Genomic DNA, 15,569 nt, shown 5'->3' with positions numbered 1-15,569 from the left:
GTCATACTAAATCTTGATCTTTCTATGTTTTTTGACATGAAAAATTGAATAAAAGAGGTCCGAGAATTGTAACGCTTTAGTTTTCATAAAACTAAGGTAAAACAGAAAAATTCAATGACAGTAAACATGTTTTTTAGGTTTTAAGTACAATAATTTTGTTAAATAACAAATGCGTAAATTTTATTATCAGAATTTGAAATCTGATTCTGAGAAGCCATATGCTTCAATATTAATTTGAATAATATTCATTGTTGTCATAAAATTGTGGTTCATGTTAACAATAAATGTTAGGCGATTAAGGTGTTTTTGACATAATTTTAATTGTCTTTAATTATTTTTGAGAATTATGTAGTGTTTTTGTGTTTGTTGTATTTTAAACTGTACCCAAATTTTTCTATTATTCTTAATTTAAAAAAGTGTAAGTCTGTTTTGAATTCTTTGTTTTGAAAAATGCTACATCGTTCACTCATGCAGAATAATCTGATATGATTTTTGTGTATGGCTTTTGCAATGGAAGTGCTTGAACTGTGTTCTAAGAATATTAACATAAGGTATCTGGACAAGTAGTTCCAAACCATAAAGTATTTTATAGAATTTTTAATAACTTCACGAGAATGATATGTTTCCCAGCCAATCTTTTCATCTGACATCAACCAGTAGATGGTGATGAAAGTTAATTTAATTTTCTTTGTACTATTTTCAGTTAAAGCTAGTTTTACCCGTAATGGATAACAACACACGGAATTCACTGCAGTGGTCTTAAGCAAACCCACATGCTGTAGTTGAATCAAATTTCCAGCAAAGATTTTTGATGAACATTTGGTTACAACCAGTGGTTAGTTAATAGGTTTTTTCATACTAGAACATGTCAGATGGAAAAATTTTCTGGCATCTTTAAACAATACATTTTTTACAGTGCTGGAAAATTTCTCATTGGGAAGATGAAATGTACTATCAGCTTGTTAGAGCACAAGCAAATTTCACAAATGTGTTTGTGAGATATATTCATGAAATTGCATTAATTTACTTTTCTTAGACAGTTTCTTAGATGAAAAATTTACTGGTAAATGGATTGGATATAGAGAGTTGATAAATTGGCCACCTAGATCAGCAGATCTTACTCCCTTAGATTACTGTTTATGGATGGATGAATTGGCTAAAAACAATGCCTTAAAAATTTCAGTTCCCTCATTTCCCTGGGAGAACTGAAATCCGGGTGAAATTTTTTGCTAATCTAACATGATGAAGTGTTTTCAGACATATATTTTATGCACTTTTTCCTTATTTCAAGCTCTAGAATCAGTTTCCAAATTATTTACCTTTCTTTCTGAATTGCTTTGTGTATAAAACAGTAGCTTAGATAATCCATTATGTCATTTTAATCTCAAGTGTACCTAACTTGTCCAGATTTATTTTTAAATGGAATTATAACATATTTATGCTAATATATATTAACATATATATATTGTGTTTTTGTCTTCAGTCATTTGACTGGTTTGATGCAGCTCTCCAAGATTACCTATCTACTGCTAGTGGTTTCATTTTGGTATACCCCCTACATCCTACATCCCTAACAATTTGTTTTACATACTCTAAACTTTGCCTGCCTGCACAATTTTTTTCCTTCTACATGTCCCTCCAATATTAAAGCGACTATTCCAGGATGCTTTAATATGTGTTCTATAAGTTTGTCTGTTCTTTTAACTGTATTTTTCCAAATGTTTCTTTCTTCATCTATTTGCTGCAACACCTCTGTCACTTTATCCACCCATCTGATTTTTAACATTCTCCTATAGCACCACATTTCAAAAGCTTCTATCTTTTCTTCTCAGGTACTGTGATCATCCAAGTTTCACTTCCATATAAAGCTATACTCCAAATATATACTTTCAAAAATCTTCTCCTGACATTTAAATTAATTTTTGATGTAAACAAATTATATTATTATAATTATTATTTAATTATATTATATCATATTAATTATATTGAAATATAATTAAAAATTATATTAATTATATATTATATTATTTTTATATTGTAATCATTAAAAAATGTTGAGCATCAATTTGTCTTTTTTTAATTTAAATATTAAAAATTATAATAAATTTTTATTCAGAAACCATTTATTATATTTTGAAGTACATAAATATTTTAGATATTCTAGTGTGTGATTAAGCATAAACATACATTTTATTTGTATAAATTACATAAATTTGAAACTGTTAATAACAGTTTCAAATTTTCAGTGTAGCTGAATACTATTTAGTAAGTTTTATGTGTGTTTTGTTTTTAATGCAGTCTTTTGTCTGTCTTTTTTGACTGGTTGTATTTTGAATATGTTTATATGTACCAGGATAATATTAAAAGTGGTGTCTGTTTCTGTATCATTAACACCTGTATTTTTTTTTTCTGCATTTGCTACAACATGGTTGTACCTCTGATGAGTTTTTTCTTTGAGGCTTTTGATTGCACGGTTTACATTCATCATCGTCATTAATATTCTCTTCTAAATATATATCGTCAAGTAATGGTTGACGTATTGCCCTTACCTTACAGTACACATATTTCAATAATGCAGCATATAATAAATAATACATCAGTGACTGTGCTAGATATATTAAATCCAACTCCATTAGTAAAAGATAACTTTTAAATTTGTATTTTTCTTTAATATTCTGCTAGTTTTAAATTTTAATGATTAATCTTATTCTGTGGATATGTTCTATTTCTATGGAAATGTTAATTTTTTTTTATTTTAGAATGTTTTTGGCAGTTCTTTACTTTTTTTTATCTTATATTTCATTTAGCAAATAGATAAAAGCAGAATGGAATTGTAAGATATTTAATAAAAATTAATGGTCTTTAATGTTTTATTTTTCATTTTAATCATGATTCAACTATTTTCTTTTTTTAATTTTTAGTTCTTATCTTACATTAATCAGTTGTCTCATACCATCTGTTTATAATTATATTGACGCTACCTACATTATTGATTGTCTTTTTAATTATTGATTGTCTATTTTAAGCAAAACATTATGTAGTTATATATTATAGCTACATAGTGTAGTATATAGTTATACAGGATGCCCCACAAAGAAATGGAGAAACTGTTGGGACATGTTCTACTGGTGAAAATAACAAAAAATTTCATATAAACATAGGTCTGGAAATGCTTGTTTTCGACTTATGGATAGCATAAGATTTCACTCAGATTTTAGCTCTTCTAAAAAAAAAAAGAAGAAGCCCTTCTGTAATTTTTGTTACCCAAATTAAGAAGTAAAGTTGGTGATTTCTTATGTAATTTGAGCTTAGAAATAGGATAAAACAAGTCCAGAACGATAACTCCAGTAGTTTTTAAGATATCTGACATAAAACACAAAATAAACTTATTACTGAAAATAATTTTAAAAGGCATACAAAATTTATAAAACATTATTTTAGCGATGTATATTCAGTAATTTACACAGGTAAAACAAAATAATAATATACAGCAAAAAATAAAGAATGTATATCATTAGAGAGAGATAGCATTTATTGCATGGGGGTGAAACCAATATACAATTAACGTACAAAATGTTGATGTTTGATTTAAGTTATAATTGGATGTAGATTTCAGTTTTAATTTAGTTATTCCATTAGCCTAGGTATCTTTGTGCATTACAGAAGAGATGTGATTGATTAACTTATAAAAGTAGCACTCATAATAAGTCTTATTCAAAGATTAACTTACAGATATTTTATCCTAAAGTCATTTTACAAGTTAATAATTATTCCAAATTAATTTTATTTTTTAATAATTTTACCAAGATTAATTTCTGTTTAAATGGTTACTATTTTATTTGGTTTAAATGCCAGGTGTAGGTAATAATTATTTTTGCATTGCATGTAAACTGAACTCTGCAATTCATAACTTGCTGGATTTCAATATTTAGTCACTTCACTTAGTATACACTGAAAGCTGTCAAATTTGGAAAGAACAAGGGATGTACGCAGGAAATTTTTAATTCTACTTTACTGTCAAATAATTTGTACATTAGGGCAATTTTGCAGGTTCTGAGACAGTGTGTATCAAAAATGATCTTGTTTATGAGCTGTTTAATGTAAGTGCATTCTTTAAATAGACAGTTTAATCCTGGCAATTGTACTGAACTTTCTGTATTGATCACTTTTATGATGGAAAAAAGAATTATTTGAATTAAATGAATGCATTGACCAAACCTATTAGATGATTCCTCTGACAAACTGCATTTCCTGTATTAGTTACAAATGGTTTTCTAGACCATGAAAATTAAATAATGAAAGCACAGATCTGATGATATGGACAGCGAATTATAAGGATTGTTGTAAAAAGGCCAAAGTTTATTGAAGAATTGAAAAAATAATGTACAAAAATTGATTTATGCTTAAAGTATACTGTTTATTGCTTTTTGATATCATGTACGCCACTTAAGCAGAGTACCAATTTTGGAATTAAATATTTGACGCAATTGCATAAAATATTTAAGCTTACTTTGCCATTTTACTTTTATTACACTAGATGAAGTGAGAATTTTTATTTTAGTCTAACTTGTACTAAAAATCTAAGGATTTATTCTGTCTTTGTTTTAAAGTTGAATTTTTGCAATTATTTCATCCCATAAAGTTTACAATTATACTCATACAGTTTCTTTGATTTGTATATGAATTTTTTTCTTTTCTAAATTTATGTAGAGTTGTGTGAGGTTATAGAAATATTACAGTTAGAAAAATTATCTATTATGTGTATTAAAAATATTATGTTACTAGTTTTTTAATTATTTAAAAACAAATTTTTTACATTTTAATGCAGCAAAGGATCTGAGCCAGTATTCCGTAATCCACGATGCAGACTATTGTGGGACCGTTGGCGTCATGTTTGGTTGTTGGCCTGGGAACGTCAGCGCAGATTACAAGAACGTTTGACTTATCTTCAGGAACTTGAAAAAGTTAAGAACTTCTCATGGGATCAATGGAGAAAACGGGTAAGAAATACTCTGTATTGAATGTTTTAATTTTTATTGCAATTAAATTAATTGCAATTGAACAATTAATTAATTAATGATTTTTAAAATCATTATTAATGATTATTATTCATCATTATTATGATTTTATAATGTATTAATATTGCTTTATCATATTTACCCAAAATTAAACTGAATAATATTTGATGTTAATCCTTTAAATTAAAAAAACTATTTTATACTTTTTATGTAGCTTTACCCATGAGTATAAAAAATTGAATAATTATTTATTGTGGTCAGGTAAGTGTGTATTAAAAGATATTCAATAATTAATTGCTAACAGGTTAAATTTGTAGACAGATATAACTCATACTACACTTTTAAAAAGTATCTGCTGAAATAAGATTTTTATTTTTTTTAAATTACTGGTAATTACAGTAAAAATCTTATCAAACCATAATTTTTTTGCACCAAGGTCTTTTGGTATTCAGCTCAAAAGCCACAATATCCTTTATGTAATTTGTTTTTTTTCAACACAATTATTGTTACTGCAAGAAAATTTGTTGTTTTTCACTCTTAGTAGTAAAACTTTGCTTTTCTGATTTTTACATTGTTTGTATATTTTATTGTTAATAAAAACAGTTATGATATTACCGTGATGTGATTGTTTATGTTTTGAGATAATGAATTCACATAAGTTTTAAACTCGGTGATCATGTTAAGCAGTTGATCGTGTCTAATCTTAGGCCAACCAGTTAGTTGTTTGATCGCTTATTAATCCTTTTTAGCAATATTGGCTAACCGTAGTTGTAGCTACAGTCACTTCCTCTATTATACTTACCATTCTAATTGCCATTTGCTATCTGTTTTTGCCATGTAGTATTTTTTCTATTTTGCTATTTGTTTATATTTATAGAGGATTTAAACAAATGAAGCATTACTTATCAAAGTAGAGGATTCAAAAATATGTTCCTCATATGTAATGAGTGGAGTAAGTTCACTTAAAAGTTTCTGGTTTTTGGAACCAAAAGGACAATGGAGGAATTGTCAGTATACAATAACTTTTGTTGTAATTTCTATCATATACTTTGAGAATATGTTATTGCCTTGTGTGTTGTGTAGGTGTTGTTAGAAAGAACAGTATTATAAAAATTTTTAAATTCATTGTTCATATGATAGGCTGTGAATATCAGATTTCATTTATTCTTAAATTAATTAAAATTGAGATCTGTAATTGTCTAAAGATTTTGTAGCCAAGAAAGCATTTAAATATCAGCAACAGTACTTATAATTGTGAATAATAATGTTTTTTAAACAAGTATTTCTGAACTTTATGTTCAGGTTTTTTTGTTTAGCGTTGAAGTACAGGTTTTTTAAGTGTTAAGTTTCTACCAGTACTGTGTATTATAATGTTTTTTATTCTTTGTGTATTTTTTATAGTTCCTGAAATTTATGAATCACAAGAAATCAAGGTTGACTGATCTGTTTCGTAAAATGGATAAAAATAATGATGGGCTAATACCAAGAGATGATTTTGTAGATGGAATTATTAAAACTAGTAAGTCAGAAATTTAAATAAAAAATTGCATTTATATGATGTAATTATGTGTAGTATTAGTATTTTTACAAAAATAAAAAAAAACTAGTTTTATAATTTGAAGAATAACTTAAGTTAAATCATGTTATTGTAGGTTGTCTACTAACATTAAATACTTTTCCGATGCATATTGCGTTGCATAAATGCTTTTTTTCATTATGAAATTAAATAATTAAAAAGCAGTGAAGTATCTTCTGTAAACAGATTTCTTTAAATATGGATTATTCACACATAAGGCTATAGTATTGTGTGATTGGTGGTTGCTTAGGTGTTAATTTTTTAACTGGTGTTACACCGCCTCAGATCAGGTTTTTAGCCTAGTTAAGATAATTTCAAAATAATTGTTAATTTGCATAAAAAAAATAATTATTGTTGGAGTAGGATTTCACTAACTAAGTGAATATTGTGTATTTATATGCGTGAAGATTTGTAAGCAACAGAGCTTATTAAAAATTATGGAAGTGTTATGAACTTGTTGGAACAGAAATTGTTGAAATATATGGTTGTTTTTTGAGATAAATTACACATTTTAAATTTACTTATATTATTCTGCTAGTAGAATGCATGTTTTAATAAAGATAAGCTTTTTCCTTATTTCAATGTATGCTGTAATGACTTTGTTTTTAACTGTCATTTACAGAATTCGATACTAGTAAACTAGAAATGTCTGCTGTTGCTGATATGTTTGATCACAATGGTGAAGGCTTGATTGATTGGAAAGAGTTCATTGCAGCATTAAGACCAGATTGGGAAGAAAAGCGACCTACTACCGAAGCTGAGAAGATTCATGATGAAGTAAAGAGACTTGTTATGTTGTGTACTTGTCGACAGAAGTTCAGAGTTTTCCAAGTTGGCGAGGGCAAATACAGGGTACTTGAATATTAATTCAATTTTTATATTTTTACTATTGTTATGTGAAATTTTTTTTGTTGAATGTTGGGTGTGTATGTGTGCACGCACACAAGCAAGAGATGCAAACTGAAGAAATTGAGTGAAAGTAATTATGTTTGGGATGTTTTTCGTAGACAGTTCAGTTAACAAATTTTAAATAAACAGTTATTTCTACTGAATCCCTAGTTTCTAGAATCTCTACATTAAGTGGGAAAACGACAGCTCATAATTTAACAAAGGACATTACTGTAGAACATGTCAAAATATTTTTTCTGAATTATGAACCACTTGATTGAAAAAAAAAATCAAGTTTTATACTATTTAAAATTTTTTTCTTCATTCTTGTCGTGAGTTAAAATTTATGTAAAGAAACCTTATAGGAATTATTGAAATTACATATAAAAAGTACTTCTTATATTTCTTCTGTTTTGTTGGTAGTATATTTTCAACACTCCTTTACTTTGTTTAAAAAGTTATATAAAATATTATTTTCTAAGTACATTTAAGAAAAGATCAAGAGAACTTATCTGTTGTTTATTTTTTTTCTAATTTTGTGATGGTCACTTTCAGTATGGTGGTTTTTTTTACAGTGTCAGTGAACTGAAATAAGATTAAAATAAATGCCCTTTACGTTGAAAGTCTTCATTGAAGAAAATCTGAAATAACAGATAAAATTCTTCTTTAATATACTCTTAAAGTTGTATACTTAAATGCTTATTTATCTTCATAAAGTTATGAAATATTGAACTGTACTTTTAGGAAAACAGATGAAAAATGTACACTTTTTAGGCATTAATGTATAAAAGTTAATAATTTACCAAAATTCCTACAGGTTTTTTTTTCTAAAAATTGTAAGTAGCTATTTACAAAAAGTACAAGTTTTATTATGGTGTAACTTTAGCTCTTTATATCAAATGATTTCTAAGATATAACTCTTCTATGACAAGCTTTCTCTTTTATGATGAGTAGTATAATACATATTTGCTGATTGATATTTAGTGACATTGAATTCTAAATAATTTTCTATTAATAAATTATTTATTTATAAAAAATAAAAACTGGTAATGATTTCATTATTAGAAACTACTTTAACCAAGAGAACTGTCATCTTGTTCACATGATGTGTAAGGTAATAGAGGAACAGAACAAACTGTATCCTGCTGACAGCTAAAGGATTATCAATAATAAATCACGTAGTTTTAATATAAAGTAAGATAAAATTGAGTTTTGATAATGACTGATGAAATAAAAGGTTTATCTTTTGCCTTTAGTTTGGTGACAGTCAGAAGCTGCGTTTAGTTCGTATCCTTCGCTCGACTGTAATGGTCAGAGTTGGAGGTGGTTGGGTTGCACTTGATGAATTCCTAGTAAAGAATGATCCTTGTCGAGGTAAGTCCACTAAACAGATTGTTTTCATGAGTTACATATTTTATGTTTATTGCAAATGATAAATCTATTAAATTTATGATCAATGAATGAAAAATTTCAATCTGTTTTTGAAATCTTAATATTTTAATACCTTATTAGTTTTTATTAAATTTTTTTCTCTTATCAGTAAGGTGTTTTTAAACAGCTGATTGTTTTGCTTCACTCAAAGGAAGTGGAAGAAATTTAGTAATAACTTGATCACTTTTATCATCAGTTTGTAAAAAAACATTTTAATTCAACTTAGATGTATAATTTTGATACTTATATTGAGTTTTGTTTTTGGTTCTTTCACTGCTGTCTGTTACTTTTGAAATGAGATTTCTTTTTAAAGCAGGACAAATCAGTTTTTAAAATTATGTGTTAAGAACTTCACTTCAGATGCCTAGAAAGTAGTATATTTAGCTTTGAAATAATGGAATGTATTATAATTTATTTTTAATTCTATTGGAATGCTACCGTGAACAATAAACTTTACCCATTTAAGAATAATGTTTCACTGTAGTGCTCCTCATGCAGAAATAACCATCCAGAGGATGTTATTATCTACCGTTTGCGAATAGGTATTGCACTAGGCTCACTCGTGTATATCTATGACTCAAACAGTTGCACCAGTTTGTGCTCGCTGCAACTGCTGACTGACAGTGCACCACATCCTTGTGGATTATATCTGTTATCTGGCATTATGTTGCAAGCTTAAGATGGGGGCTAACATTTAAATTATTCTAGGGGATGATGAAATGTTTTTGTCTTATGTTTTACAGTTTCTTAGGGCGATCTGTTTATACTCGGTAATTTAAATTACTGCCGTGTGTATCAGCTATTTATACAAATTGCCATATAGCAGTTTGAAATTTTAGTATTTTAATTGAGATATTAAATGTGATGTATGTTTGTTTATTACAACAAACGTGTTTTGTCCAGATGATAACGCTGAAGCGTTTTTCACCCAGAAAAAAAAATTAAAAATCTAACTGTCAAAAAAGTATTTTAGTTTTAAAACTGGAATCTAGTTAACTGTTTGATATCGATCTCTCAAGATCAAGCTCTTTCATAGGGGTGAGTTGCTATTCTGTTCTTTGAAAAGTGGTGCATCATCATTGTTTTTAAAGAGATAATGAATTAAAAAAGTAAATATATTTTTATTTAAAGAAATGTATTTAATTTCACCAGAGAAAACATGTTAAAATTTCTGTTAATCTCTGATTAAAGCATAAAAAAACAACCTGATGGATATATTAGTTGTAATCCTAAAAAAAATCCCTTAATTGACAACAATGTTTATCAAAAAACATATAAATTAGTAGTTTATAAAGCGCAAAAAAACCGTTATTTACCCCTTTTTCTGTAATATTCATTTAATTTTTAGCTCTCTTGATTTAGTTGACTGTTCTTGTATAGACCAAGATAGTAATGATTAAACATTTCACTTTGTCTTTTAATTGATTTAAAAGCGACTCGCCTTCAGTTAGTTGTATAGGTTTTGGTGCATATTTAAAGAAAATAAATATATTATATTGAAGTCATCTTTAATGTTGTAATTTATTGATTTGTAAATTAAACAACAATAAGTATTTAAAGAATATAAAGGTTATGAGATAACTTACACTTAATACCTTCTATAAAAAAAGTAAAACCATGAAACAGTACTATCTGCTGATCTCTTTGTTCTGAAGCAATTCTGTGCTCATTAAAAAGAGTTCTGTGAGCCACTGCCCGAATATTTCAATTATTGAAAGGTACTAAAGATCTAAAGCTGTGAAACTTTGATTTTAGTGTTCTGTATTCTAGCTTATTGAATTTATGTATATATATATATATATATATATTACATGATATCCCTTAAATTTTATAAAATTCAGAAGAAAATATTTCAAGTCACTTCACAGCAAGTGAAGAACAGCAATGATGAACACTGTCAATAGCCTCTAATGACTTGATTTTGTGGTTCAAAATTATATTCTGAATTAGTCAGATAAGTTGGTTTGTACAATTTTGTGACTGATTTTATACATTGCTCTTTTCTATAGCTTATAGAACCATTACTTTGGGAAAAAATCCTTTATGTACACAATCTATCTCTGCTTCAACATTTCTATATTAAATATAATATGCATTTCACTAAAAACACTATTTTTTTTGTTTTTGTCCATCATAGTCTGCAATTACAAATTGAATTGAATTTTAAATAAAACATTTTTAGTAACTACTTAAAATGTTTTAAAGCCATCTTTACAGCCATCTGTCATTGATTATGTATGGTAAATAATATTTTTTTAAATAATTTATTAGGGATGACTTCAAGTGAATAAATTCATTTGAATTTATTATTAAAAACTTTTATTATATTCTCTCATGATAACAAATCTGAAAATAATATTTAAGCATGCCAATTATTTGATTTTTTTTCATCAAAAAAAAAAAAGAATTATAAAGTTTTGTGTTATTTCTACAAACATTAAGGATTAGAATCACTACACGAATAAACAGACATAACCTATAAAATATATTTATTTATTTATACAGTAACAACAGGCTTATGCCCACTTACAGTTAACGATGGATGATAATGAATTTTTTAGCATGAGAAAAATGTCATGCCTGATCAGAATTTGAACCTGGGACCTCTGGATAACCCTAAGATGCTACCACTTTGCCATGGAGATTGGTCAATAAAAATGTTAGCCTGCAGTCGCAGTAACTTAATAAGAATTACTGTATCACTAGTCCATAAAGAGTAAAGCAATAACTGTACAGGAAAGTCAACTAATGTTATCTTAGATGATTTATTAAAAACAAACATTTATTTAAACATTGGTTTAGAGCTAGTGATATGTGCTGTCTAACATCTGGTTATCAGCTGTTATGGTCATATATCATGACCAATATCACCTATCGGTTATTAATTTCCACATTGAATTTAAAGTGAAAGGGTCGAGTGTTTCTTTATTTTCAGTAAATTTGTTTTTTAAAATTGATTGATCAAGCAATTTGATAATAATAGCAGAACACTAATTTGCTTGATAATTCTGTTTTGAGATTATAGTTAATATCAGGTTGTAAGACCCGTGGTTTAAAATTTGGCATTGTGTTATACTCGTTCTCAAGTTGATATTTAATGATTAAAGCGTATCGTTATCCATTCAAAAGTAACATGTCTTCAGTTGAATTTTAACTCTTGTATAATACCACAGAATAATTGATCAGCAGTGATCAACTAACTGCTTCTTGTCCAGTGAGTGAGTGGTTTAAAATTAATTAAAAAAATATTAATAGGTAGTTTTTAAAAATAATAATAATGAGAACACAGCATTTTGTTCTCAAATTAATTTATAAAATGTTATTTTGTTTTCATGTTAATTTATATTTTAATAGATAATATATTTTTATAATAAATAAAAAATATATTTGCTGTTGGTTATGTAAATTTTTAGTAATTCCGGACAGTATTACCATGTGTAAGCTCTTATCTTATATGATAAATAATCTAAAAACAACTTTCATATATTGATTGTTGTTTTTTAATTTTATTTATCTTTTTTGAGAAAGATTGATCCATGAAGAAACTGAGAGCTAGCTTTAATGTATTTTGCAAACTTTGTAATGTATACTTTGCTTGAAGAAAATGTTAAAAGAAGTAAGTTAAATGAACATCATTTTAGTTATAAAAGAACTGGATTATAAGAGTGTACAAGGAATTTTAGTTATTTGTCAGCTGTTTTATTAATTATGTTATTCATTACCTTTATTGACATTTATTCATCTGTAGTGTGACTAATGAAATTTTTTTGTCAGCTGGAACAGTTTAATTTTGATCTGTTATTCGTAATTGACTGCTTGAAATCTACACTCATCATCCAGTTTAAAGAAAGCTATGATAAATTAAAGCAAAATTTTGAGAAAATTAAAATTCTGTTAACTTCTTGCTTAACAGAATCTAATTATATATTAACCTTTGTTACAAGCAGTAGTGATACATGTATATTGATATTGTACAGCTCATTCTGTTTCATTCTAAAATAACTATCTTTTAATTTTGATTGGCAGGAAGAAAGTATATTTAAATTTACATATCATAGCTGAAACTTTGATGTGCAATTTCATGTATCAGTCTTTCATAATAATTGAATATTTATGCTATTATAAAATTTTATTTACTCTTTGTTGATTATTTATCCATTAATATTTGTATATAAATGATGGCTAATAATACTTTTTTATTTCAGCTCAAACTAGAAAGAAATACCATTCTTCTATCAAATGCAAAATTACCTTTTTTAAGTTGTTTTACTAATGATGTTATATTAATATAACTTGTTTAATACTACTTTTGTCATCAAATGGTTACTAAAATACTGAGAAAAGGTTCAAATGACATGGGGTTCAATAAGTGTTGTTAACATAAATTTGTAAGACTAAAATTAGAAAGTGAATAAAATGTTGTTTTTGGCTAATTAATAAAATAAATTAAGATATTCTTTAGGAATAGTTGAATAATAAAACATAAATATTAAAATTACTAAAAGTTATAAATAATTCACTTAAAAATTGTATGGAATATTTTAAAGGTAACCATGTAGCTTCTAATGGAGGAGCTATCAATGGCACTGTTAGTGCAGAAGTTGGAACACTCATATTCTGTTGATATTGTGAGCTGTATATTAGGTAGTTAGTCTTTATTTCTTAAAAAAGAAACTATATTCAGACAAATGCTGTAATTATTTATTGTTATTATTAACAGAATTTTTATTTAGAACCTTCTTTCTTGTAAAATACTAGGAACACTACAGAGAATAAGAAAACAGGGTATTTTTTTAGTCATATGTGTTTTGTAGTGTACAACAATAACACTTTTCTAGTGCATATGGCATCCATAACTATGTGTTCTTTGACTTATTTGGTCACTTTCTTTATCAAACTTACATACGGGTGACCAAAATTTTTGTACTTTTTTACTTTTGTCTGTAAAAATCTTAATTGTTCTCTCGAAACTGATTTTGTAGATTCTAGTTCAGAGCATTTATGTGTATCTTGAGTACATTGTATGTCAGATTGTACTTGCCATTATTGTTTTTCTTTTGTCCATTTATGTAAGTCAGATTTTATTAAACCATTTCAATACAGCATAATTACCATTAAGTTATTGTTAAAAATAGGAAATATGTGAAGGGATTTTTCAGTTTTAAGGGGAAAATATCCAGAAAGATTTCTGTTGCCGAAGTACCAAAAAAAAAAAAAAAAAATGAATTTATTTATGCAAAGTTAAAAATTAATTTCCCCATGTAAAGCAAATTTAATCACAATATACTTTTTTATTAAGTAATTATAAGTTTTTAGGTTTACAATTATAAATATCAGTGTCCATAATACAGTCATACAAACAAAACTTTTACACGGCCCTTTGAAAAACAGCCAACTAATTCTATTATAAAGTATTGGTTCCATAACAACTGAAGTGCCTTAGGTAATGGATTCCAGAGAATTCATATTGCAAAAAAGGATAAAATATGAGTGACTGAAGCAAAGTATGGTAATATCCTCCAGGATTTGGACATTTTTTTTATAATTTTTGTTTTACAGTTAAACATTAGTTAAATTGACCCTTTTGAAAATTTATTAATAATATGAATAGTCATCTATAACAAGAGTATGCTAATCAAATGCTTCTGTTTTTCTGATGTTGATAATTATTTATTTCTGTCTAATTTTTTTTTATGAAGTGAAAATATTTGCATTTGATTGAAGGGTGCTACTTTCTAATTTATTAATTTAAGGATTTTTTTTTAGTTATTGATTATATTTTTATTTTTAAATTAGTGACTGTTATCAAGTTAATCTAATTAATAATTTTATTGTAAATTGTTTAGTTTTATGATAATATTTATAGTTCTTTTATTTTTAAAGTATGTCATTGAATATATAAAAAATTTGCTTGTGCCTTTTTTAAATAATAAATTATTACTAATGTTAACTATTAACTGTAACTACTAGTACTACTACTACTATTATTACTATTCCTATCACTGATACTACTTATACTACTACTACTACTCACTGATCACTGGGTGGTGAAACATTATTTATTGATTAATTATCGATGTAAAAATTATATAATTTGCAAGTAATGAGAATGTGGATCGGGTTTAATCATTAACAACCATTTAATAATTTTTTTTTTTTATTAATATTTGTATTTAATCATTTTTACGTAAAAAATACTTAACATAAATTAACCTTCTAAATATATGTGAATGCGTGAATGTTATTTTATTATTGATATCATTATTTCAGTACTAATTATACATACTTTTTTTAATTAAGAAATTACATGTAATTTAATAGCATATTATGTGTTACAAAGTGTAAAGGATTATAAAATTAATAATAAAATTCACCAAAATAAATTTTGTGTTTATTTTTAGCTTTGTCAGTAAATTTGTTGTATTATAGTTACTGTATTACAAGTAAAAATGTATTATTTAACAAAGCTGAATTGTAGGAATATTAATACTAAGTACAATATTAATTTTTGTACCATTAGTACAATATTTTTTTTAGTACTGAAATAGTTTGACGATAATTGACGTTATTATACATTGGTAAGTTGCTGCTCATAAAAAAGATATTCTTTCTGTGAACCAATCATTTTCTTTAATCAGATTTGAAGTGAAGGTGTG

The 15,569-nt window shown here is 26.6% G+C and overlaps 1 protein-coding gene across 31 annotated transcripts in view; it reads left to right on the top strand.

The window, feature by feature from the left end:
- Positions 1-15,569, top strand: part of shot (dystonin-like protein short stop) — a 644,960-nt gene that overhangs the window by 578,463 nt on the left and 50,928 nt on the right. For all 31 annotated transcript variants that reach the window (XM_075363589.1, XM_075363494.1, XM_075363728.1 and 28 more), the window contains 4 exons: positions 4,829-5,000; positions 6,420-6,537; positions 7,217-7,446; positions 8,739-8,856. In XM_075363589.1, the coding sequence (XP_075219704.1) occupies positions 4,829-5,000; positions 6,420-6,537; positions 7,217-7,446; positions 8,739-8,856 (638 nt within the window). The remainder of the gene's footprint in view (positions 1-4,828; positions 5,001-6,419; positions 6,538-7,216; positions 7,447-8,738; positions 8,857-15,569) is intronic.

This window comes from Lycorma delicatula, chromosome 1, assembly GCF_047948215.1.
Source record: "Lycorma delicatula isolate Av1 chromosome 1, ASM4794821v1, whole genome shotgun sequence".
NCBI classification, from domain to species: domain Eukaryota; kingdom Metazoa; phylum Arthropoda; class Insecta; order Hemiptera; family Fulgoridae; genus Lycorma; species Lycorma delicatula.
Note: the sequence above shows the minus strand (reverse complement) of the source record. Positions and strands in the feature narration are given on the sequence as shown.